Source organism: Cucurbita pepo, chromosome 16, assembly GCF_057944985.1.
Source record: "Cucurbita pepo subsp. pepo isolate OVF chromosome 16, ASM5794498v1, whole genome shotgun sequence".
Classification (NCBI taxonomy): domain Eukaryota; kingdom Viridiplantae; phylum Streptophyta; class Magnoliopsida; order Cucurbitales; family Cucurbitaceae; genus Cucurbita; species Cucurbita pepo.
In genome coordinates, this window is record NC_141813.1 from 13,337,336 (window position 1) to 13,359,746 (window position 22,411).

A 22,411-nucleotide genomic window follows, 5' to 3' on the forward strand; every position below is an offset into this window, starting at 1 on the left:
TATTTTATGATTTTAGATTTTTTGATTTAAATCGATTTTTTTTAATTAAATTAATAAAAAAATTTGAATAATATTAAATTAAAAAAAATCAAATATATACTTAGAAAAAATTTTAAAATATCAATAATATCATTTTATGTTCGTAATAAAAAATTTAGGTTAATGTGGTACTAATCGAAAAGATAATTATTAAATTTTAAAAGTATTAGAACATTAATAAAAAAATTTAAAAATTTGAATGGGTTTTTTATTTATTTATATTTATGGTATTTTTTAAGCAAAGTATTAGTGTTTTTCCGTTAACCGTCAAATGCCACCTTTTTATGGGCTAGTGTTAGCTGCACAATGGTCTAGTAGTTTTGTCTGCTCTCCAATTGCTCTCCAATCTGTCACAGTGTCAGTGTCAGTACCATCTCTAATACCATTTGTAACAAAAAAATAGTATCATAGTCAACGTTACGATTTAAAAACACGTCGATTAGGTATACGTTTAAACGTGAATGGATGGGAAGAGACAGAAAAACATAAAACACTCGAATATTTTTCATTAAAATCATTTGTTTTTCCAAATTTATATGATCTTGATCATCAATTAAAACACAACCCATTTCAGATCCAGTGGCTCTAAAACTGATTATCAGAACACGTCGAAGGACCGTTCCCCGGCCGCCGGATTCCGCCATGACTGCTGGAAGAACCAGCCGCCTTCATCTCTGCATCATTCTCCCATCCATTAACCAATCGTTTAATCCTCTCCGTTGGTTTCGTTGCTCCAAATTCATACACCACATCTTCAATCTACTCCCACAACAATCCAAACCATTCACCACTAAACAACGTTAAACCAAACCAAAAACCTTAAACCAACACAAATACCTCAGCGTGAAGCGAATACAAGACACGGTTCCCGACAACAGAATAACTGACATTAACGATCTCAGCTCGCTCCTCGTAAAATATATGAATTATCTCATAAAATATAAATCGATCCTCCTGTCAAATCTCACGTTAGTTAGAGATGAGAATGAAGCATCAGTAGAAACAAAAAAAGAAAATTATGACAATATCGGCTAGCGGTAGAGTTTGGGCTGAAATACCTCCAACCCAGTACTCAAAACAACCTCGACAGCCGAACCCATCTCTTTGATTCTCAATTCCGGTCCATTTCTATTCCGGGTTCTTGTCGGAGCCATGTACGACGACGACGAAGATCGTCTCGTAAACCTCTCCTTCTTCTCCTCGTCCTTCTTCAGCTTCAACTCGAGTGATTTGATGTACTTAATAGCTTCTTCTATCTGATCGGACACCGACAATGGCAGCTCCTACAAGATTTTTGAAGACCCAATTAAGAACAGATTAAAAAAATTGATGGAAAATGGAAAGAAAGAACGAACATTTGAGTGATGGGTTGGGAGGAGAGAGTTCAATTTGGAGTAAAGCAATTTCATCTTGTTTCTTCGATTCTTCTCCAGGACCTTTCTCTCGACCTTGTTATGGGTAGCATTTTGTTGGGTTCGTTCGTGAGTTCCCTCCATGGAATGGTATAATCATATTCAAATTGTAGAGCCAAATGAGTAGCACTTATATAGATCTGGGGGTTGCTTGGAAGAGAATAGATAGCCACTGCCACGCCATGTGGACCGCCGCAATGGTGGAAAATAATTGTGTAAAGTACCAGAAATTTAATACACGCATTACTCACATTGGACCTTCTTTTTGGAGAAATTATTGGAGTTTTCCCTAAAGTTCTTTCTTTGTCAGGTTGTGTTACTACGCATACACGTTTTATGTGATCTCAAATCCGTTCCGAGGAAAAGGAAGCATTTTTTTTATATGGGTATGGAAACATCTCTCTACTTGTAGATGCGTTTTAAAATCGTGAGACTGACGGCGATATGTAATGGGTCAAAGCGGACAATTTCTGTTAAGGTTGGAGAGGAGAACGAAGCATTTCTTATAAGAGTGTGGAAATATCTCCCTTGTAGATTTGTTTTGAAACCGTGAGGCTGACGGTGATACGTAATGAGTCAAAACGGACAATTTCTGTTAGCGGTTGTTGGAGGGGAACGAAGTATTTCTTATAAAGGTGTAGAAATATCTTCCTTGTAGATGTGTTTTGAAACCGTGAAGTTGACAACGATACGTAACAGGTCAAAGCAGACAATTTCTGTTAGCGGTGGTTGGAGAGGGGAACGAAATATTCCTTACAAGGGTTTGGAAACTTCTCCTTAATATACATGTTCCCATGCAAAAGTCCTCACGTGCTTTTTAAATACTAAAACAACCGCTATTGGTCAGAGACATGACTTTTAGACAGCAATATCATGATGAGTATCTTTTCATTAAAACTTGTCCCAACCGTTCCCTATTTTGTTCAAAATATGTATCAATTTTCTCTTCAAAGATTTTGTCATTTTGATTTTGGTTAGGTTAGAGATATGATCTCTCAACGACCAATAAACTCTTCTCTAACCGAGTCGATACTGAGGTCACTCACTGAGTATTTTTTCAAATACTTAAGTTATGTGCTACTTTTATATTTCAGGTAAAGACAAGACACTCATATATGGTTGACAACGGCATCGCATCAAAATACTATAACACTTGCATAGAGTAGTATTATAACGACGGCATCGCTATAATATAAAGTATTACTTGTATAAAAGGGTTATTGATATGTATCTCTTAATCATTAATAATGTATATAACTAATATATCGATGTTAAGAGTATATTATTGACTTGTAATTTCAAATTTCAAATTTATTAATTTATTAAAAGCTTTTTAAATTACATAAAATAGAGGAACAAGTCAAACTTTATAAGATTTAGGTTAATTTCAATGAAAGAGATGGTCACTACTTTGATTCCCTATTTCAAACATTAAAAAAAAAGAAGAAATAAATTAAAGAATGAGCATTTTTTTTTTCAAATTTGGAGCCAAAAATTTCAAATTTTCACATACATATTTTTTTTAATTCATAAATAACATGACTATGAAGACTAAAATTATGAAGGGACTAAATTAGTTATTTTTTAAAAAAAATTATAAACTAAAATATTTTAAAAGTTTAATGGATAAAATTGTTGTTGAAAAAAGAAAAAATATATAAAAATATGAAAAATATCGTTTTCAGTAGTGGTTTAGAAATATCTCCAACAACGTGACCCTTCAATCTTCCAAAGGAGCTCTTTCTCGGCCTTTACTCAACTCGATTTTCTACCTCTTTTAGAGGTCTAGAAAAATTCAGGTCCCGTTTGATAATGATTTTGATTTTTAATTTTTTTTTTTAAATTAATTACTTTAGTTTATTTTCGAGTATTTGCTATCTTAAAAATATATGTGTATTTTTAACTAAAATAATATATATATATATATATATATATATATATATATATATATATATATATATATATATATATATATAAATAAAAGGAAGTTATTTAAGCAACGTGAAATACGTGGAAAAGGGAGAAAAAAAAAAGACGTTATAAAAGATAAATTTAATTACTTTTTACTAAAATTTTAAATTTTATAATCATCCTTTTTTTATTTCATTATTTTTCAATCTATTTTCTTTTATCATACAAATGTTTATTTCATTGTTTTTCTATATAAATATTTTTTGTTCATCATTTTAATTAATATAATTATTTTATTCCCTCTTTTAAATAAAAATTAGTTTTTCATAATATTTATTTATTTTCTTAAAATTTTAATGGTGGTTAGTTTTTTTTTTTTTTTTTTTTTTTTTTTCTATCTCCTCAATAAAGAATTTTACAATTATATTTATTGCTATCATAACAAATATTAATAATTTTAAGCTATTTTTTGTTATAAAATTTGAATAATAAGTTAATTTATTCAATATCTATAAATGAGCGGGAAAAGGGAGAGGGTGAGTTTCCTTTAAAAAATATAATCTAATTTAATTATTATTTTTATTATAACATGAGACTAAGTTAATTTATCGTTCAAACATGTAGAAAGAAAAAAAAAAAAAAAAAAAATACCGACCCACAATTTCTTCAAAGAAATTAAAATACTTGGTTCTAATCTCGCTACCCCCAATATCGCCCCCTCGACGAGCCCTGACAAGACCCAGCTCAAATATTTTATTTGAACGACAATTTAATTTGACATCATAATAGTAGATTAAGTGTGCTACCATTTGAGGGTAAATATTATAGTTTATGATTTTTCGAAAAATCACAAATTAAGCCAAATATTTATTAGCCCAATTGTTTTAAAATTTATAAGCGGTTAATTTTTGCTTTATATACAATTAAAAAAAAATTAAGAGTGATTTATGCACATTTTGTACTTAATTTCATTAAAATTAGTTTACGCTTGAACAAAATAACTTTTTTTTCTCCAAAAATACCATAAAATTTAAACGATCTTATGGCAAAAACATAGAAATTGCAAAATTGCAATTTCTCTTGATTCTCACCTTCCACGGTCACACCACTTCGACCGCTATGGCCGGCGGCAGGCTCTGTAGCAGATCATAGGTAAGCATGGACGCCTTCGCCTTCGGCGGCCGGCCGGATAATCCAACCGGCAGCGGCGCCGGCGTCGATTTTTCGCACTTCCCTAACCATTTGGCCTGCATGTATCTGTACTTCCTCCATGGCCCTAAGTGCATCTTCTTTTCCTTCATGCACTTCTCCGCCGCATTGCACAGAATTTTGATCGATTCTCGAAGTTTCTCGGCTTTTCCGATGAATACTTCCGGCAATCGTCTGACCAATCGCTTGTACTCTTCGCTTGCTCTGGCTATTTCGAATTCCTCTCTGAAATTCATCTCGATTATGACTCTCTCATTCGGATTCCAATCGTCCGCCACTTCCAAATAACTGTGTTCACCTGCGCGTAAAAAAGCCCTAATTATCAAATCCCTAAAATTGAAGACGATGAGAACTAACGCTAGGGTTAGGGTATTCTGTTTACCTGATGGAATTTCCGGCGAGCTTTTCCATTTGGACTTACAAACGGCGCAATTGAAGCCAGCGTTTCTCAGATAATTACATATTTCTCTCTGTACACACTCCCGACAGACTACAACCTCCGCCGGTCTCCGGCAATCGCAATCAATGGACTTTAAATTCATTTCTCTGAGAGAAATCTTCGTTGCTTTCCAGATTTTTAACTCAATCGAATTGGTCCTTTTCAAATTCGCCTACAAAAAAAAAAAAAAAAAAAAAGAATCAGAACAAAATCACACCGATGAAATCACGTAACGAAATTCCTTTACCTGAAGAACTTCCTTCTGCGATTTCCAGAAGGCTCTGTTTTCTTTAACGATGGAGGAAGTTTCTCCGTTCTGATCTCCGTCGTTGCTGGAATCATATGAACTTTCCGACGGGTTCTCCGACTCTTCCGGGAATATATCGATGAAGCTCGCCGATATGTCAGACATTTTTTCGAAACTTCTTCGGAGCCACCCGATCCCGACGACTAGCTTGATTTTTCTCCGTTGGATTTCATGCTCTGGTTCTTCGTCGAACACGTCGCTGAAATTTTAAAATTTTATAGCCCAAATAATTATAATCGACCCTATCACGTGGGACCCATTCCACTGCCAGCTAGGCAAACAGATTTTAAATTATATTTTGAATAAAAATCTAACAATTTAGTTTATTTTCTAACATATTTGAACTATTATCGAGGAGGATGGATAGATTTTGAATTTCAGTTTATCGTTATGAATAACGATATTGATAATTATATTAATTACATTTTTTTTAATTTAATAATATGAAATACATTTTTTTAAAATTTAAGAATAATCTCGATATTATTAAATACAAAAAAGTCCACATATATTAAAAAATGTCATTTGTTTTATAATTATTAAAGGATATTTTTATATTGACACATGACAAATGGAGATGAAAAAATATTTCGTATGAAAATTTTTAAATTATCAACGCGATTATTAAATTAAGGAAAAATTATAATTTGAATAATACAAGGGGAAAATTATGCACCGTCCAGAATGAATAGGGGATATTATACGTGTGAGATCACATATCGATTGGAGAAGAGCACGAAACATTCCTTTTAAAGTGGAAAACTCTCCGACGCATTTTTAAATTGTGAGGCTGACAGTAATAATATAACGGGCTAAACTGGACAATATCTATTAGCGGTGACCTTACGTTATTACAAATAATATGTGAGCTAGCGAGAGTTATAAGAGGTGGATTGTAAAATCACAGATGGGTTAGAGATGTGATTCTACCCGAATTGGTGAGGGGAACTAAACATTCTTATAATTGCCACGTGGCAAATGGTGATGGAGGATTCGACTAGTTAACTCGGCCCCTAACTATAATATAAATCATAAATATCCTCTGCTAATTCGAATATTCCATATAGGATGGGAAGATAGGCTGACAATTTCTAGAATCTAAAGTTGAATGGACTAAAATACCCCCCTATGGACTAAAATACCCCCTATCCAAACTTTTCACAGTAAAATAATGATATGAATGGTTCACAACTCTATAATGAGAACGACCATTTATCACGAGGGGCCTACTTGTAAAGGCATTTTTTTTTTATTTAATTAAAAAACCATCGAGACGAACCTAGCTTAGTAATTGACACAAATTCATTCACTTAAGCTCGGAATTTCAAATCCTCATACCCCGCTTTCATCATTATCGACCAAAAAACCCTCGAAAACTCTCTCGACCACAATGTAATATCTACTTATATCACTTCCAAATATGCAGTGAACTCATACATAGTCTAACAGTAATTGATACGAATTCATTGACTTGAGTTCGAAAGTTCAAATCATCATACCTTACATTCGTCATTATCCACCAAAAGGCCCTTGAAAACTCTCGGCCACAATAATGTTTTGTCTACCTTATATCACTTTCGAATATGACAGATCGAGATACCAAAAAACCCATGAAAACTCTCTCGACCACAATAGTGTTATCTCTACTTATATCACTTTCGAATATGGCCTATCGAGATTTTTGCCCGTCTACATCCAAAATAGTGCCTAAAATATGACGTTCCCTTGGTAACCTTCTAAGCCCACCGCTAGCCAATATTATTCGCTTTTAGCCCGTTACGTATGTATCGTCATTAGCCCACGATTTTAAAATGAGAGATTTTCACACGCTTATAAGAAATGTTTCATTCTCTTCTCCAACCCCGACTTTACGGATAAGATTTTGATTTAGATTAAGATTTAAAAACTAGATATTATTTTTCAAAAAAAAAATACAAACAAAGAAATCTAACAAATCTATGGTTGCTATTTCTGTACACATTATCAGCATCTAAAAACAAGAATGAAGAACAAATGGCAAACACCACGGCAGTGTCGGGTGCACTCAAAAATCATAGCAGTGCTTCACAACCACCTTTTATACAACAACATAATGAACCAAAAATCTACACAAACAAATCACTTTTGATTACACAACTCGACCCATATCAGATCTCAAGTCTCTCCAACGGTCTTTTCTGCTGCCCGGTGCGAGCGATCTCGGTAATCTATCTCATACTCCATGGCTCAACATGAGATGTTTTCCAGTTGTTGCTCTCGAACCCTTCGACTGAATGTTAGCAGCTTTACCGTGTCGTGCTTGTCGAGCATATTCTTGAATTTGACGGTCTTTCTCTTTCAGAATTTTATCTAAGTTGTTTGATGGACCAAGGAGTGGACCAGAGGTATAAAGCTTGTTCATGTCTGTCCCATAAGCAAACTGAACCACATAATGAACAAAAATCAGCATCTCAGGCAGCAGAACATCATTCATTCATTTGATTAGAACACAGCTCAAGATAGCATAGCACTAGGATTTTTATCTTCATTCATGTAAACTACTTAGTAAGAGGAAAGAAAGAACGAACCTGGGACTGTTCTTTAGCACGAGCTTTTTCATTCTCTATCCGGTATGAATCTACACCACGATGTGCATAAAATTCTCGGTCCTGCTTTCTTGTTGACTCAGACTCCCTAACGAAGTCAGGCAATCTGCCTACTTCTGATCGTGATGGACCCGGTCTATCGTAGGGATGTTCAGATGTATTAGACCTCGTCGCTACTAAACGGGATAACACTGAGAGATTGGATCCATCAAGCAACATTGAATGATCATCAAGTTGCTTTCTTGATTTCATCCAATCTGGTCTGCTAATTAGCGGTCCTGAATGTGAAATCCTGCCTGTATCTGAACAAATTTCTGTGACAGATTGGTTTTGTCTGGGAGGAGCAATACAAAACCCGGAAACTGTTTCGTCCCCATGCGGATTGAGCACTCCGATTCCGCCTTTGAAACTTGAATGACCTTGCCTTTTCTGTAACGAAATGCAAAGATAAATTAGTCCAGAAAAGCATACAGAAAGTGTGAGATCCCATGTCCGTTTGGGAGGAGAACGAAATATTCTTTATGAGGGTGTGGAAACCTCCATTATCAGACGCGTTTTAAAACCTTGAGGGAAAGCTCAAAGAGGACAATATCTGCTAGCGGTGGGCTTAGGCCGTTAAAACCGAAAAAGTTTTAACAGAATACCTGCATTAATATGTTTGCTTCATCCTTGTCATTCAGGGAAAGATTAATGTTAGCTTCCTTAGATCGCCTCCCTTCCGCATAATATTTTGGGTCCTTGCCCTCAACTCTTGGTTGCCTGCAATGGAAGATGAGCTTATTATGAAGTTATATACCCAAGAGAGCCAGCCCTTACTGAACATCTTCCCAGCCTCAAATACTTGCTTACCTCCTGCAGCTGTGGAATTTTGCATCGATCTCTTTGCTCGGAGGATATTTGGGCAAACTCGAAGGGTCGCAAGCAAGCGGTTTAGCCGTAAAAAACTGAAAATTTATGAATATATGAGAATCTATGCATCAGAGTAACTTTCAAATGATTCCAAGGAAAGGCAGCAATACCTCGCTCTTTAAGGCAGCGGCTGCAGTTCCTCGATGAGCAGGATCAATAGATAGCAACTTATCAACTAGAGCCACCGCAGAAGATGGGAAATCTTTGAGCATTTCCACGACACAACGTCGGTATGGCTGAGCCGTCTTGAATCCAGTTGAATGAGGTAACTGCAATTTCCTCCAATAATTCTCGGGTGGCGACCCACAAAGTTTAAAGATCTTATGCAACTGTTCGACCTGCAGAAATAACTTCAAAGATTTCATATACATACCAAAATCTTTGATCTTGTTCTTTTGATCACTAGCAGCCTTAGCTAAATCATGAATAACAAGACAAATCTCTTAATAAGAATATAAAGATGTTCGACCTCTGTTTTTCCAGGTAAGATGGGCTTCCCAGCATATAGCTCAGCTAGTATGCAACCAGTACTCCACAGGTCCACTGCAACCCCATAATGAGAAGCTCCAAGAAGAAGTTCGGGCGGTCGGTACCATAGAGTCACTACGCGACTCGTTAAGGGAACGTGATTATGAGGGTCAAAATGGCTTGCTAGTCCAAAATCTGCAATCTTCAAGATACCATTGGCATCGATTAGGAGATTCGAACCCTTTATATCGCGGTGGAGGACACCATGACTGTGGCAATAATCAAGCCCCCTTAGAAGTTGTTGCATATAGCATTTAACCTTCCATGGCCATAAGCATAAAGTGTTAGGTTCTTGAGGATTGGATAGATATCATTAATTAGTAATGAATTCTAAGCAAAATTTACCTGTGGTTCGCTGAACTTGACACCGGGCCGAGATGCGAGCCCTGTAAGATCGTGCTCCATATACTCAAAAATGAGGTACAAGCTACATGATCGCGGAGACGTAATCAAGCCTTCCAATTTTATAACGTTTGGATGATCAAGTCTACGTAGGATAAGGATTTCCCGGGCCATAAACTTCACACTCTCCACATCAAGATTATCGAATCGAACTCGTTTTAGAGCGACTAGTTTACCGTGAATGATATCACGAGCCTTGTAAACACTACTATATGTTCCTTGTCCTATCTGTGAAAATAAAACCACCACCAAACCAAACAAAACAACAACAAACTCAGACTCACAATCACATCAACAAACTACTTCCAACTCCCAGATTCACAACTTTTACATACCTTGTCTAGTTTCTCAAACGTTTCGGCTTTTCGTGGCAGCCATCCCTCGAGCGCTTCACCAGCCACAGAGGAAAGCCAGCTAGGCCAACCAGCTGCAACTTGCTCAGCTTCCATAGCCTTTGGAATGCTTCCTTTACCAGGATAATTAGCAGAAATGGCTGCTTCCAACCTCTCCCTCTTCTTTTTCTCAATTTGATCATCATGTACCCTGTTTGAGCCGTTGACCTTCTTATCTAAGTAAGCAACCTTCAAGTCACCACCTTCTGGTTTCACCTTCGATCGAATACCATCAGCTCTCTGTGAGGCATTTAGTCGAACACCTTGGTCCCTCTTCACGGAATTGAATTGCACATCCTCCTCTTTCCTTGAAAAACTAACCCCTGAAGCCTTTAGTGAAGGCAATTTCTCAGAGGCTCTGCTCTGTTCATCTTCATGAACAGATGGCTTGGAACATTGGCAACCCATAATTGCAGCCCAGAAACTAACAACAAAATCGTAAGTTTCTTCAGAAATTACAATCTCCACTTGAAGCCAACGCTAGATATATTCCAGAACAATCCCATAAATAACAAATCAAAACACCACAAAACCTCGAAACTATTCTACATATATACTCGATGCAGAGAAGAAGACCCTAAAACGAATGTCAAATCAAACATTCAAACACGCGAGTTTGAACACCAAACAGTTGTTGATCAGAAAAAACTGGAACGAATTTCCAAAGTCCCGTAGTCCAGAATCTGAACCGACCCAACAAGGAAGATCACAGAATCAATCAAAAGAGAAAATGAAAAAACCGATCAAGAACAGCGACTTTCTTAACAAAATCCGAAAAACCCACAAACACTTCGAATCGCTTTCATCAATCAGAAGACTATTTCACAGTCAATCAGAGGAAACAAACTAGTGATCAATATCTTGAAAAAGAAAAAAAAAAAAAAAAAAAAAAAGTACCCAAATAGATAACCGGAAGTAAATGGAATGAAAAAGAGATAGAGACGCTTAGTTACCAAGAAAGAACATTGAGCTCGCCTTTTGAATTCCGAACGCGTATTCAAACATGTATTTTCAAAGATTATCATATTAAGACGGCCTGTGCCGGCTGTTCGACTATAAAATTCCCACTTTCTCTCTCTATTCTCAACCCATGTCGACGACTAGGATCATCGAGAAGGGATCAAGGATTTGGTTCGCATTTTAATGCTAAATTAGGAAATTTAAACGGGCTAATTACGTGGGGTTTAGTTCTTCAAATCAAAAGCATATACAAAGTCAACTAAAGTGAAATTGCACAAACCAAACCATCCACAAACAGTAAGCTTTGTTTGAATTCAACTGTTTTGTTTTCAATTGTTCTTCCACTAAATCATGAGCAGAATCACAAAGTGTTGTCTTTAATTTTGTTGACAAAATTAGTGGGGTTTGCTGTGAGTGTTTGCTTTACCATTTAGCTTCCAAAAATAATCACATATTTTTTATTATTAGGATCGACTAATTCGTATTTAATATTTTTTTTTTTATAAAGTTTTGTGACGGATTATTGATATTATGATGGGATGAAATTGACTCGTCCTCCAACTAAATTAATAAATAAATAAATAAATGGATAAAATTTGAATTTTGTTTTTTTAAAAGAAAATCAAATTAAGTCATAATTAAACAACCCCGTAATTGTTGATTTATATTTTAAAATTTTAATAAAAAATTGAAATGTTTTGATTTCCATTTTAATTAATACATTAATAATTTATTTATTTATTTTTAGTTCACCAAAAATATTAGGTTTGAATTTTGAAGCCCTAAAAGCAATACCTAAAGTCTGTAATTTTCAACTAAATTGTTTACTTATAGTAATTTTTGTCAAAAATGTTTTAATTTTTAGAGAATATTGTAAATTTTTTTTCCTTAAAAAAACATATTTATTAAGTAGGAAAAAAAATAAGGAATGAAAACCTTTTCCCAATAAAATAATTTATAATGGTTTTCCATGATTCTCGTTGTCTACGCACTGTCCATTTCAGGACAAACTCCCCCAATTCCGGCAATTATTATTAATTGTAATTTAAAAGTTTTGATTTTTGGCATCAAGCGGGGATAGCTCAGTTGGGAGAGCGTCAGACTGAAGATCTGAAGGTCGCGTGTTCGATCCACGCTCACCGCATTGAATAAAATTACAGATTTAATTTTTTTTTTTTTAAACTAAAAAGAAATTTCGAGCGGGATAGCTCAATTGGGAGAGCATCAGATTGAAGATCTAAAGGTCGTGTATGTGTATTCGATCCACGCTCAGTTTCAATAGACTTACTCAATTGAGAGGAACCAAAGATTTGAAGGTCACGTGTAACGACCCAGATCAACAGCTAACAGATATTGTCCTCTTTGGACCAAAGATTTGAAGGTCACATGTAACGACCCAGATCAACCGCTAGCAGATATTGTCCTCTTTGGAAGGTTTCCACACCCTTATAAATGGTGTGATTTGTTATCCTTTCCAACCAATGTGGGACATCACAATCCACCCCCCTTTGGGGCCAGCGTCCTCGCTGACACTCTTTCCTTCCTCCAATCGATGTGGGACCACCCCCAAATCCGCCCCCTTTGGGCCCCAGCGTCCTTACTCGCACACCGCTTCGTGTCCTACCCCCTTCAGGGAACAGCGGAAGGCTGACACATCGTCTAGTGTCTGGCTCTGATACCATTTGTAAGGGTGTATGGCTCGCTCGAATCGAAGATTTGAAGGTGTGTAAATTTTGGAGATGGATTTGGAATCAACCCATTAACGACAGATTTATTTTCTCTTAATTACATACAAATCCCAACTTATATACATTAGCTCAAAGAACAGAACCGGTGGTGGCTTGGCTTCTATGTTTCTTTTTTCTTCCCTTTTCTTGTAGGAAGCCATCACCTAAAAACTGTGCCTAAACTTCTATTCCTATCTACATTGATTGCCTAATGAACCAACTAATTCCCTTTCGACTCTAGACGATGCCATAATCAATCCAAAGAGCTTCGAAGCCCGACCGTGTCGTGCCCGGAGAAGTTCAGCCAACTATCAGAGTTTTGTCTTGGCTCATTGATTCTGGCCTTGAAACTCCATTTCTTTCTCGGACATGTTTGTAAGAAACAAACTCAATTGGCCCAGATGATGTTAAACACTCCCTCGGAATCGTTGAAACGTGTTTCGGTACCGTTTTCGAGTTTGTAAATCCTGGTCTCTGAGTTATTATAGGTCCTGAACTTGAGGTTCTCTTCGACACCAATCCGTAAGAACACTTTTCGCTCCGGTACTTCGAGATCGAAAAACTTTGTTTTCTCTATAATCCGAAAACCAAGATGGTTAGAGAATCAAGAGACAAGATAACATCTTCTGCTAGATTATAGAACTTCATGTAGAGTTTACCAGAAGTGAAATAACCAACTCAGAGTTAGCCTTTGCAGCAGGAACTACCCGAGATTGCTTCAGTCCTTTTAGTTCGGCGTCGACTGCTCGGCTTCTCCCGCCACCTACTCCTCGTTGCCTGTGTAAAACGTAGAACTAAGAGCCTACAAAGAGTGAAGCCAACTTTGGTCTTTAAGCAACTCAATGATGTTTACCTTCTTGCTTCCTCTTCCCGCAGTTTTGAATTGATTTCTTTGCTAGGAGGGTACTTTGGCAAACTTGAAGGATTGCATGGCAAGGGCCTTGTGCTAAAGAACTGTTCAAAGAAAACCCTTGTAGAGAACCAGTTCCAACTGAATTGAATCTCGTTGGTTAATCGGTTTTTGAAGAAGAGTTGTGACGTACCTCGCTGTCGAGCGCAGAAGCTGCAGTTCCTCGCTCTGCAGGATCTATAGTCAGCAAATTGTCCATAAGCTCAATAGCAGCATGAGGAATGTCGTTATATCTTTCTCGAAGACATCGTTCGTACGACTGCGGAGGCTTCATGCTTGTTGAATGCTTCAACTGCAAGTTTCTCCAATATTCCTTGGAGGGGGAACCACATAGCTTGAATATTTTGTGTAGTTGTTCAACCTGAAACGTGGATGCATCAACCTTGGTTGTTTTGACAAATAAAAACGTTGAAGGCCACATTTGATCGATCTAAACGTGTGAGATCTCATATCAGTTGGGTAGGAGAACGAAACATTTTTTATAAGGGTGTGGAAACTTTTATAGTGGTGGACTTGGTCGGTTACAAATGGTATTAGAGCCAAATATCGGGCGATGTGCCAACGAGGAGGCTAAGCCCTGAAGGGGGTGGACATGAGGCAGTGTGCCAGCAAGGACGCTGGGCCCTAAAGGGGTGGATTAGAGGGTCCCACGTTGACTAGAGAAGAGAACAAGTGTCATCGAGGATGCTGGGCCCTGAAGGAGGGTAGATTGTGAGATCCCACATCGGTTGGGGAGGAGAACGAGATATTCTTTATAAGGGTGTGGAAAACTCTCCCTAGCAGACGTGTTTTAAAAATCTTGAGGGGAAGCCTGGAAGGAAAAACCCAAAGGACAATATCTAGTAGCGATGGGCTTGGACTGTTACAAAACGGTTCATATTTGAAGGCAGGAAGACGACCTCAGTAAGTTAAAGCTATATTGTACCTCTGTTTTTCCGGGCAAGATAGGCTTGCCGGCATATAACTCTCCTAGAATGCAACCAGCACTCCATAAGTCAACTTCAGCTCCATATTGAGATGCTCCAAGTAAAAGTTCCGGTGGTCGATACCAGAGAGTTATTACACGACTCGTCATGGGAACTGTCGACTGCGAATCATAGAAAACAGCCAACCCAAAGTCTGCTATCTTCAAAACGCCATTGTTGTCAATAAGAAGATTTGAGCCCTTTATGTCTCTATGCAGAACCCCATTACTGTGACAGTGAGCAAGTCCGCTCAAAAGTTGCTTCATGTAACACTTCATCTGAAATAGTTATGGATAAAACTGGTTACATAACATATAGTTATGTATGGATTACTAATGTTCATGAGCTATATATACTACCTGTGGTTCGGTGAACGACGTGCCAGGCCGAGATGCAAGTCCTGTAAGATCATGTTCCATATATTCAAAAACAAGGTACATGTGACATGATGTTTGTGATGTGATCAAACCTTCCAACTTAACTATATTTGGATGATCAAGCCTTCGCAAAACAAGGATTTCCCTAGCCATGAACGCGATACTCTCGGCGTCTTGATTGTCGAACCTGATCCGTTTCAAGGCCACAACTTTATCCTGAATGATATCACGAGCTTTATACACACTGCTGTAGGTTCCCTGGCCAATCTGCAAGAATGAGATAGGTTAATCAGCTGCAAATTAGTGAGCATAACGCTACAAGGCTCAAAGAGAGAGCATGCCTTTTCTAACTTGATGAAGTTATTGGCATGTTTGGGCAGCCACCCTTTGATGGCCTCACCAGCCATTTTAGCCAGCCAACTCGGCCAACCAGCAGCAACCTGCTCAGCCTCGGTAGTGTTCGGAATCTTTCCCATACATGGATGAGTGACAATGGTGATATCAGGGACGTCTGCCTTCTTCTTCCTCTCATTAGGAAGCTCACCGTGCGAGCGCAGAGGACCGTTCGCCTTCGTATCGAACAACATAACCGAAACATCGCTACAATCTAGTCTATCTTTTTCCCAAATCTTCTCTGATTTGGGAAAGCCAGCTCTTGATATTTTCAATTCAGAGAGGTGTTTTCTGGAGGAATACGCTTTATTGGAGCTATCATGTTCATGTTCACTACACTCATCCGGTAAAACCTTAGAACAGATGCAACCCATTATACAAAAACTAAACACAAATCAATGAAGATTATGTTCTTACATAAACCACAATCCCAAACTCAAAAAACAAAACAAAATTTAACACAATGTCAAGTGTTCTTATTCAAGAACGAAGCTAGAACAAACGCATCAACCAGTCCCCACCCGTACCATTCAATCCCACAAAAGTAAGCGGATTAGGATAAAACTTTTTCAAGAGGAAGCAAAAAAATCAAAGGGATAAACTCAGATGATAGAATGAATCTACCCCACCAGACACAACATCATAAACAGTGGAATAAATGGATCATGGACTCATTCAAACCAGCAGAAGGTAATAAAAACTTGAAGATGAGTCGTGAAAAGCGTCTGGAAGAAGAAAATAGAACAAAACCTAGAAGAGCGTCTAGAAAGGGTAAAGCAGAATTCCAAAACGTCAAACAATCGAAATAGAAAAGCTTACGAAATGGGGCAAGAAAAATTAAAAGAGACATTAATGAGAAGAAAATTACAGGCGAATTGAGAGGCGGAGTGTTCTGTCTGGTTGAATTGAGCTGAGGGAGAAGGTGTTAAGAAACAATTGGAGTATTGGGTATTGGATTTTCAAAGAGGTCGTTTTAGTGGCTTTCGGCTAACCCCACACTCATAATTCTGTTCTTAATCACAATTTTCAGTGACTTTCAGCTAATTAAGAGTACCATTTCTTCTCCAAAGCCGCCATTAATCACCGTCTTTTTCCTTATTAAACAGTAAACACTTCCCTTGTAAATACGTTTCCCAAACCCGAAAGCTCCATGCGCAAATTTCAACTTTTGAAGTTATGGCTCATGTTCGGCTCTCTTTGAGTTTGTCTCATCGTTACCTCCAACTTTGCTCATGCCTTACATTCTTTTTAGTGTATTGGATGATGCACGGTTTTCTCGATTGTATTGCGATACTTGATGGTCTTCTTTTAATGCTTGTAGTTTTGTACCGATCTATTTTGTTAACTAAACGCCTATTTCACATGCCACCAACGTGAGAACAACTTAACCGTAATTAAAACATATACTTTAGACTAGAGACCCGATGTAACAGCCTAAGCCCCCCACTAGTAGATATTGTCCGTTTTGGCCCGTTACGTATCGACATTAGTTTCACAGTTTTGAAACACGTCTACTAGGGAGGGGTTTCTAGACCCTCATAAGAAATGATTCGTTCCCATCTCCAACTAATGTGAGATCTCACAATCCACCCCTCGTGGGGGCCAGCGTCCTTGCTAGCACACCGCCTAGTTTCTAGCTCTAATACCATTTGTAACCGTTCAAGTCCACCACTAGCAGATATTGTCTGCTTTGGCTTGTTACATATCGTCGTCAATCTCGCGGTTTTAAAACGTGTCTACTAGGGAGAGGTTTTCATACCCTTAACGTGGGATCTCACACACGAATCACTCATTCTCACACGTTTACCAAAGAAAACACTTATTTCATTCAATAAAATGTATTTACTTGAAAGTTTCGTGTCTTGACGTATAGGTCATGACGCAAGCGTAGAATTATAATTCCATTCATATCGAAGACTTGGATGCTCGAAACAGCTTTCTCCACCTTCCACCTAACCTTAATCTAATCTAAAATAAAAATAGTGACACCTAATATAGAGCCTTTAATGTCTTAATTCATTAATCTTGTACCAGACCTAGACTAGGTCCACCAATAATTATAAAAGATAATTAATAAGCTCAAATCCACCCCAACACGCCAAAACGTCTCAGATTTCAGTAGTCCCAAAAGAGGGAAGAACTTTACTCCATTTCTTAATCAAAATCATCTGATTACTCAGACATTACTTTTGCATTAATCACCAAATGCCAGCTTTCACTAATCTACTTTCTGAACCAACAATGGCGGCATTAATCATGGTGATTTGTAATCAATATGAAAATCAGTGCCCTTTTTCGCTTCTTAAGAGGGCTGCGCTTTCATTAGTTTCACCATAGTTAACAATGCTTAAGAATTTAACTAAATAAAGGGTGTTGTTTCTTAAGAGGAAATAGCTTAAATCTTTCCATATTTAATTACTTCTTACGATGCTCGCATATCTGTGTGGACTGTACTATTTGTTATAACCATTTGTATTGTTTTGATTACTTATTGTTCTGACGCATAAGGACTAAGATTCTTAGATGAAATAGCTTAAAGAATGGAAATCATGGTGGGAGACAAGGAGAAACTCGAGCATGTGAGTGATTCAGAAGCAGGTTTTTGAGATCCACTGCAGTGGTAAGACGATCTTTGTCTGTATATTGAAAGGGGGGAGGATTTGGAAGCAGCCCATTTACGTGGGTTGAAGAACAAGACTATTGCGTTCTTGGGTCGTGATTGAAAAGGCTGAAAACCATCAAAAGATACCAACATTCTACCATACTCCCTCAACCTCTTTTTACTTCTTTTGCTTAATCTCTCATTAATTCTTCTTCACTGCTTGTTTGGGCTGCAAATTTTGGTGGGGTTTTCTTCAATCATAACCTCTCTGTTCCTTCTCTCTTATAAATCCCCAAAACCCAAGATTGCAATCAGCTTGAAGTGGGAGTGTTACTATTCATAACACGTTCCAACTCCACAAGAATCGTTGGCATACATTCGTGGTAGAAATAGGGATCTGGGTTTACCATAAGATCGGCCAAATTAGCCGACATTCTTGTTCCTTGTGGTTTAGTGTTCTGAAATCGCATCTGGGTATGAGCGATTCTTTGATTTTGTTTGATATATTGTCATAAACAGTTGAGTTTTGTTTTCTGCAATCGTTTCGTTTTGTATTTTGGGGTTTCCATCGCCGCCAATATTGTGTTCGTAGGAGGAAATAATGGCGGGGAATGGGCTCTTTTACCCGATTCTCGGACTCGCATGTTGTTTGGCTTTCATTTACATATCGTTTGGGGACTGGAAGCTTGGGGATACTAAAGCCCCCAAAATGGGTTTTGTAGAGAGGAATGGAACGCAGTTCATGGTGAATGGGAGGGCGTTTTATATCAATGGATGGAATTCTTACTGGTTTATGGACCATGCCGTTGAGGGATACAGAAAGCCCAGAGTCAGAGCGATGCTGCGGGCGGCGAGGAAGATGGGGCTTACAGTTTGCCGAACTTGGGCCTTCAGCGACGGTGGCTACAATGCCCTCCAGGTTTTTCCCGGCAGGTTTAACGAGCAAGTCTTTAAGGTAAGTGAAACGTTTGTTGCTGTGATGAGCTATATTTTTCTGAGAGATTCATGTTGTTTCTGTGATTGGGTTCTTTACTTGTTGAACTCTTGTTTGATTCCTACTCTCATGTGCCTTGGTTCTGTCTTTGTGATTGGCTTCTTTCTCTGAAATTCTATGTCAATGTCTGTTTTAGAGAGCGATGAAGTGTGTCTGCAGGGGTTGGAAGGCTCCATTGGCCAAAAAATGGAAGCTGGGTGCTTCCACCGACAGAAGTATTGTGTGAATATGATTTGAATTCTCACGTTCTATAAGCTCAAGGTGGTTTTGTTTGTTTACTTTAATCATATAGTTCGAAGTTTATAAATTGAGGGCTGGAGTTCATGGACGGATGAGATAACTTCCTATTACCATGTCGGTGAGATCTCACATCGGTTGAAGAGGGAAACGAAACATTTCTTATAAGGGTGTGGAAACCTCTCCTAACCACTTTTTAAAACTTTGAGGGGAAATGCCCAGAAGGGAAAGACCAAAGAGAACAATATCTACTAGCGGTGTGCTTAGGCTGTTATAAATGGTATCAGAGTCAGACACTAGGCGGTGTGTCAACGAGGACATTGGACCCTTAAGAAGGGTGGATGATGAGATCTCACATCGGTTGGAGAGGGGAACGAAGCATTCCTTCCTATAAGGGTGTGAAAACCTCCTCCTAACATATGCGTTTTAAAACCTTGGGGAAAGCTCAAAGAGAACAATATTTGCTAGCGGTGAGCTTGGGCTGTTACAATGTCTCTGTCTTGTTTCTAAAATGACACGTTATTCAAACTACAAACAATACAATATATGCATATATGTTTTCTGTGGTGATTTGTTTGGTTTAACGATAATTTCAGTTTGCTCAAGTTGTCAGTTAACTGCTGAAGTTTGAACTGGTTTTTCCTGGTGGCAGGCTTTGGATCATGTCATTGCAGAATCAAGACAACATGGGATAAGGCTTCTCCTTAGCTTAGTCAACAACTTGCAAGCATACGGTGGGAAGACTCAGTATGTGAAGTGGGCATGGCAAGATGGTGTTGGTTTAAGCTCTTCCAATGATTCCTTCTTCTATGATCCCTCGATACGCATTTATTTTAAGAATTATATTAAGGTACGTTCCATATTTATCACTTCGTTTGTCCTGTATGGTTCGTAACGTTAATGATTTGGGTATTCATCCTGAATTTATGCGGTGGATTTTGAGTGTGAGATCCCACATCGGCTGGAGAGGTGAACGAAACATTCCTTGTAAGGGTGTGGAAACCTCTCCCTAACAGACGTGTTTTAAAACCTTGAGGGGAAGCCCAGAAGGGAAAACCCAAAGAGGACAATATCTACTAACGGTGGGCTTGAGCTGTTACGAATGGTATCAGAGCCAGACACTCAGCAATGTGCTAGCGAGGATGCTAGGCCCCCAAAGGGGGTGGATTGTGAGATCCCTCGACTGGAGAGGGGAGCGGAGCTTGAGTGAAATTAGTCTCATTCTTGCTTCTTTCGGCTTTCCTTGTTACAGAGGGAGAGTTCCTAATCGAAAATAAACTGAACGTCCCACTGAACTTTTAAAAGAAGAATTAGTGCTTTAGGATTCAATCTTAAATCAAGTGTTTGTTTGTTTGATTGAACTCGGTCTATTCTCTTTCTCCTTATTCATCAAGGAGGTTCTGGTTCTTCAAATAACTTTGCTGAGTTCAAGACAGAGTAATCTTTGAAAGGGTGTGGAAACCTCTCCCTAACAGACGCGTTTTAAAACCTTGAGGGGAAGCCCCGAAAGGAAAACCCAAAGAGGACAATATTGGGTTTGAGCTGTTACAAATAGTATCCGAGCCAGACACTATGTTGTGTGCTAGTGAAGATGCTAGGCCCCCAAATGGGGTGGATTGTGAGATCCCACATCGACTGGAGAGGGGAACGGAGCATTTCTTATAAGGGTGTGAAAACCTCTATCTAATAGACATGTTTTAGACATGTTTTAAACCTTGAGGGGAAGCCCAAAAAAGAAAGTCTCAAAAGAACAATATCGGCCGGTAGTCATTTGGGCTGACCTGTATATGGACTTGTCTTTGCTGTTCTTACATTGCTACCTTATGGTGTTTACTCGTTCTAATGTGCACTACATTCTCCAGACTGTCCTAACAAGAAGGAACTCCATCACTGGAATTGAATATAGAAACGATCCGACCATCTTCGGATGGGAATTGATTAACGAGCCACGTTGTATGACCGATGCCTCAGGTGATACTCTTCAAGTAAGTTGATACTCCTCAATACAGTTGTAAGATTCTGATTCTTCTGGCTTCTGAATGTTAAACCAAATGAAAACTGAACTTGTAGGAGTGGATTGAAGAAATGTCAGCTTACATTAAATCGATTGACAAGAAGCATCTATTAACTGTTGGGTTAGAAGGATTTTATGGTCCAAATAGCCCCAAGAAATCTACTGTGAACCCGGAAGAGTGGGCATCTAGACTTGGCTCTGATTTCATCCGCAATTCTGAGATCCCACACATAGATTTTGCCTCTGTTCATATCTACCCCGACCATTGGTAAGCATTGAATGATAGTACTCAATGATTCAGCTCACGTCTATGCTCTTAAACCCGTTACTTATACGACGAAATTAACATTCCGTGTTGATTAGGTTCCATGATCAAGATTTTGAAGACGAACTGAAATTTGTATCCAAGTGGATGCTCTCTCATATTGAAGATGGTGACAAAGAGTTGAAGAAACCAGTCATGTTTACTGAATTTGGACTGTCAGACCTGAACAAAGGCTTCACCCCAGCTCAGCGGGATAGATTTTACAAAACTGTTTACGACGTCATTTACAAATCTGCCAAGAGGAAGCGATCGGGAGCTGGCTCTTTAGCCTGGCAGTTCCTTGTTGAAGGAATGGAAGAGAGTAACGACGATTTCGGGATAGTCCCGTGGGAAAGATCGTCGATATATCGGCTTATTATAGAGCAATCATGCAGGTTGGCAAGGATTGGTGGAGACATCCAACAGTTAAAAGCATTGAAAAATGTGTGCTGAGAGATGGTGATCTGAATATACCTTATTTGAGAGAATTGAATTTGTTCCCTTCCTGCTATATTTTGGCTCTCTGCCATTTGTTTCTTCTGTTGATACATATTTGAAATAGATTAGTTAGTTTAACCTATAGGAGTGAGTTTCAACCAGACTATACATGAACTGGTAGAAGCTGTAGTGTTTTTGAGCGAATATACAGGTCAATACATGAACAACAAGCTGTAATGTTTTTGAGTAAATATACAAGTCATAATCTATTTTACCTTTGAAGTTCTCTCCAAAGCTGCAATGCATCATTTTTTTAGCTTTGGAGACTCGGGAGATTGAAGTCGTGCCCGCCCTCGA

General features: G+C 38.1%; 5 protein-coding genes and 1 non-coding gene across 9 annotated transcripts; 2 read left to right on the plus strand and 4 right to left on the minus strand.

The window, feature by feature from the left end:
* Positions 1–530: 530 nt before the first annotated feature.
* Positions 531–1,539, minus strand: LOC111777077 (transcription factor bHLH162-like). Its single transcript, XM_087118765.1, has 4 exons — positions 1,395–1,539; positions 1,098–1,322; positions 877–993; positions 531–798 (listed from the first exon to the last, which is right to left on the minus strand). Exons 1-4 carry the CDS (start codon positions 1,533–1,535, stop codon positions 625–627), a joined length of 657 nt encoding a protein of 218 aa, XP_086974891.1. The 5' UTR covers positions 1,536–1,539; the 3' UTR covers positions 531–624.
* Positions 1,540–4,303: 2,764 nt separating this feature from the next.
* LOC111777662 (uncharacterized) lies at positions 4,304–5,524 on the minus strand. Its single transcript, XM_023657365.2, has 3 exons — positions 5,258–5,524; positions 4,954–5,182; positions 4,304–4,869 (listed from the first exon to the last, which is right to left on the minus strand). The coding sequence occupies exons 1-3, from the start codon at positions 5,420–5,422 to the stop codon at positions 4,463–4,465; spliced, it is 801 nt and encodes a 266-aa protein (XP_023513133.2). The 5' UTR covers positions 5,423–5,524; the 3' UTR covers positions 4,304–4,462.
* Positions 5,525–7,265: 1,741 nt separating this feature from the next.
* Positions 7,266–11,248, minus strand: LOC111777564 (putative serine/threonine-protein kinase At1g09600). Its single transcript, XM_023657224.2, has 9 exons — positions 11,087–11,248; positions 10,077–10,557; positions 9,685–9,969; positions 9,281–9,598; positions 8,922–9,149; positions 8,752–8,846; positions 8,547–8,661; positions 7,885–8,331; positions 7,266–7,736 (listed from the first exon to the last, which is right to left on the minus strand). Exons 2-9 carry the CDS (start codon positions 10,539–10,541, stop codon positions 7,530–7,532), a joined length of 2,160 nt encoding a protein of 719 aa, XP_023512992.2. The 5' UTR covers positions 10,542–10,557; positions 11,087–11,248; the 3' UTR covers positions 7,266–7,529.
* Positions 11,249–12,164: 916 nt separating this feature from the next.
* On the plus strand, positions 12,165–12,237 carry TRNAF-GAA (transfer RNA phenylalanine (anticodon GAA)). The gene has a single exon. It is a non-coding gene; the product is annotated as a tRNA-Phe (tRNA).
* A 579-nt stretch (positions 12,238–12,816) lies between these two features.
* LOC111777428 (putative serine/threonine-protein kinase At1g09600) lies at positions 12,817–16,463 on the minus strand. 2 transcript variants are annotated; one of them, XM_087118714.1, is made up of 8 exons: positions 16,334–16,463; positions 15,414–15,818; positions 15,055–15,339; positions 14,656–14,973; positions 13,864–14,091; positions 13,674–13,774; positions 13,480–13,597; positions 12,817–13,393 (listed from the first exon to the last, which is right to left on the minus strand). In XM_087118714.1, exons 2-8 carry the CDS (start codon positions 15,657–15,659, stop codon positions 13,121–13,123), a joined length of 1,569 nt encoding a protein of 522 aa, XP_086974840.1. In that variant the 5' UTR covers positions 15,660–15,818; positions 16,334–16,463; the 3' UTR covers positions 12,817–13,120. The 2 variants fall into 2 exon arrangements, with proteins under 2 accessions (XP_086974840.1, XP_023512789.2); XM_023657021.2 differs by lacking the exon at positions 16,334–16,463 and having other exon boundaries at positions 15,414–16,327.
* A 1,286-nt stretch (positions 16,464–17,749) lies between these two features.
* On the plus strand, positions 17,750–22,336 carry LOC111777431 (mannan endo-1,4-beta-mannosidase 2). 3 transcript variants are annotated; one of them, XM_023657027.2, is made up of 6 exons: positions 17,751–18,541; positions 18,790–19,022; positions 19,951–20,148; positions 21,161–21,283; positions 21,369–21,580; positions 21,676–22,336. In XM_023657027.2, exons 2-6 carry the CDS (start codon positions 18,810–18,812, stop codon positions 22,067–22,069), a joined length of 1,140 nt encoding a protein of 379 aa, XP_023512795.1. In that variant the 5' UTR covers positions 17,751–18,541; positions 18,790–18,809; the 3' UTR covers positions 22,070–22,336. The 3 variants fall into 3 exon arrangements, with proteins under 3 accessions (XP_023512794.1, XP_023512795.1, XP_086974841.1); XM_087118715.1 differs by having other exon boundaries at positions 17,751–18,085; XM_023657026.2 differs by having other exon boundaries at positions 17,750–19,022.
* The last annotated feature ends 75 nt before the right edge of the window (positions 22,337–22,411 follow it).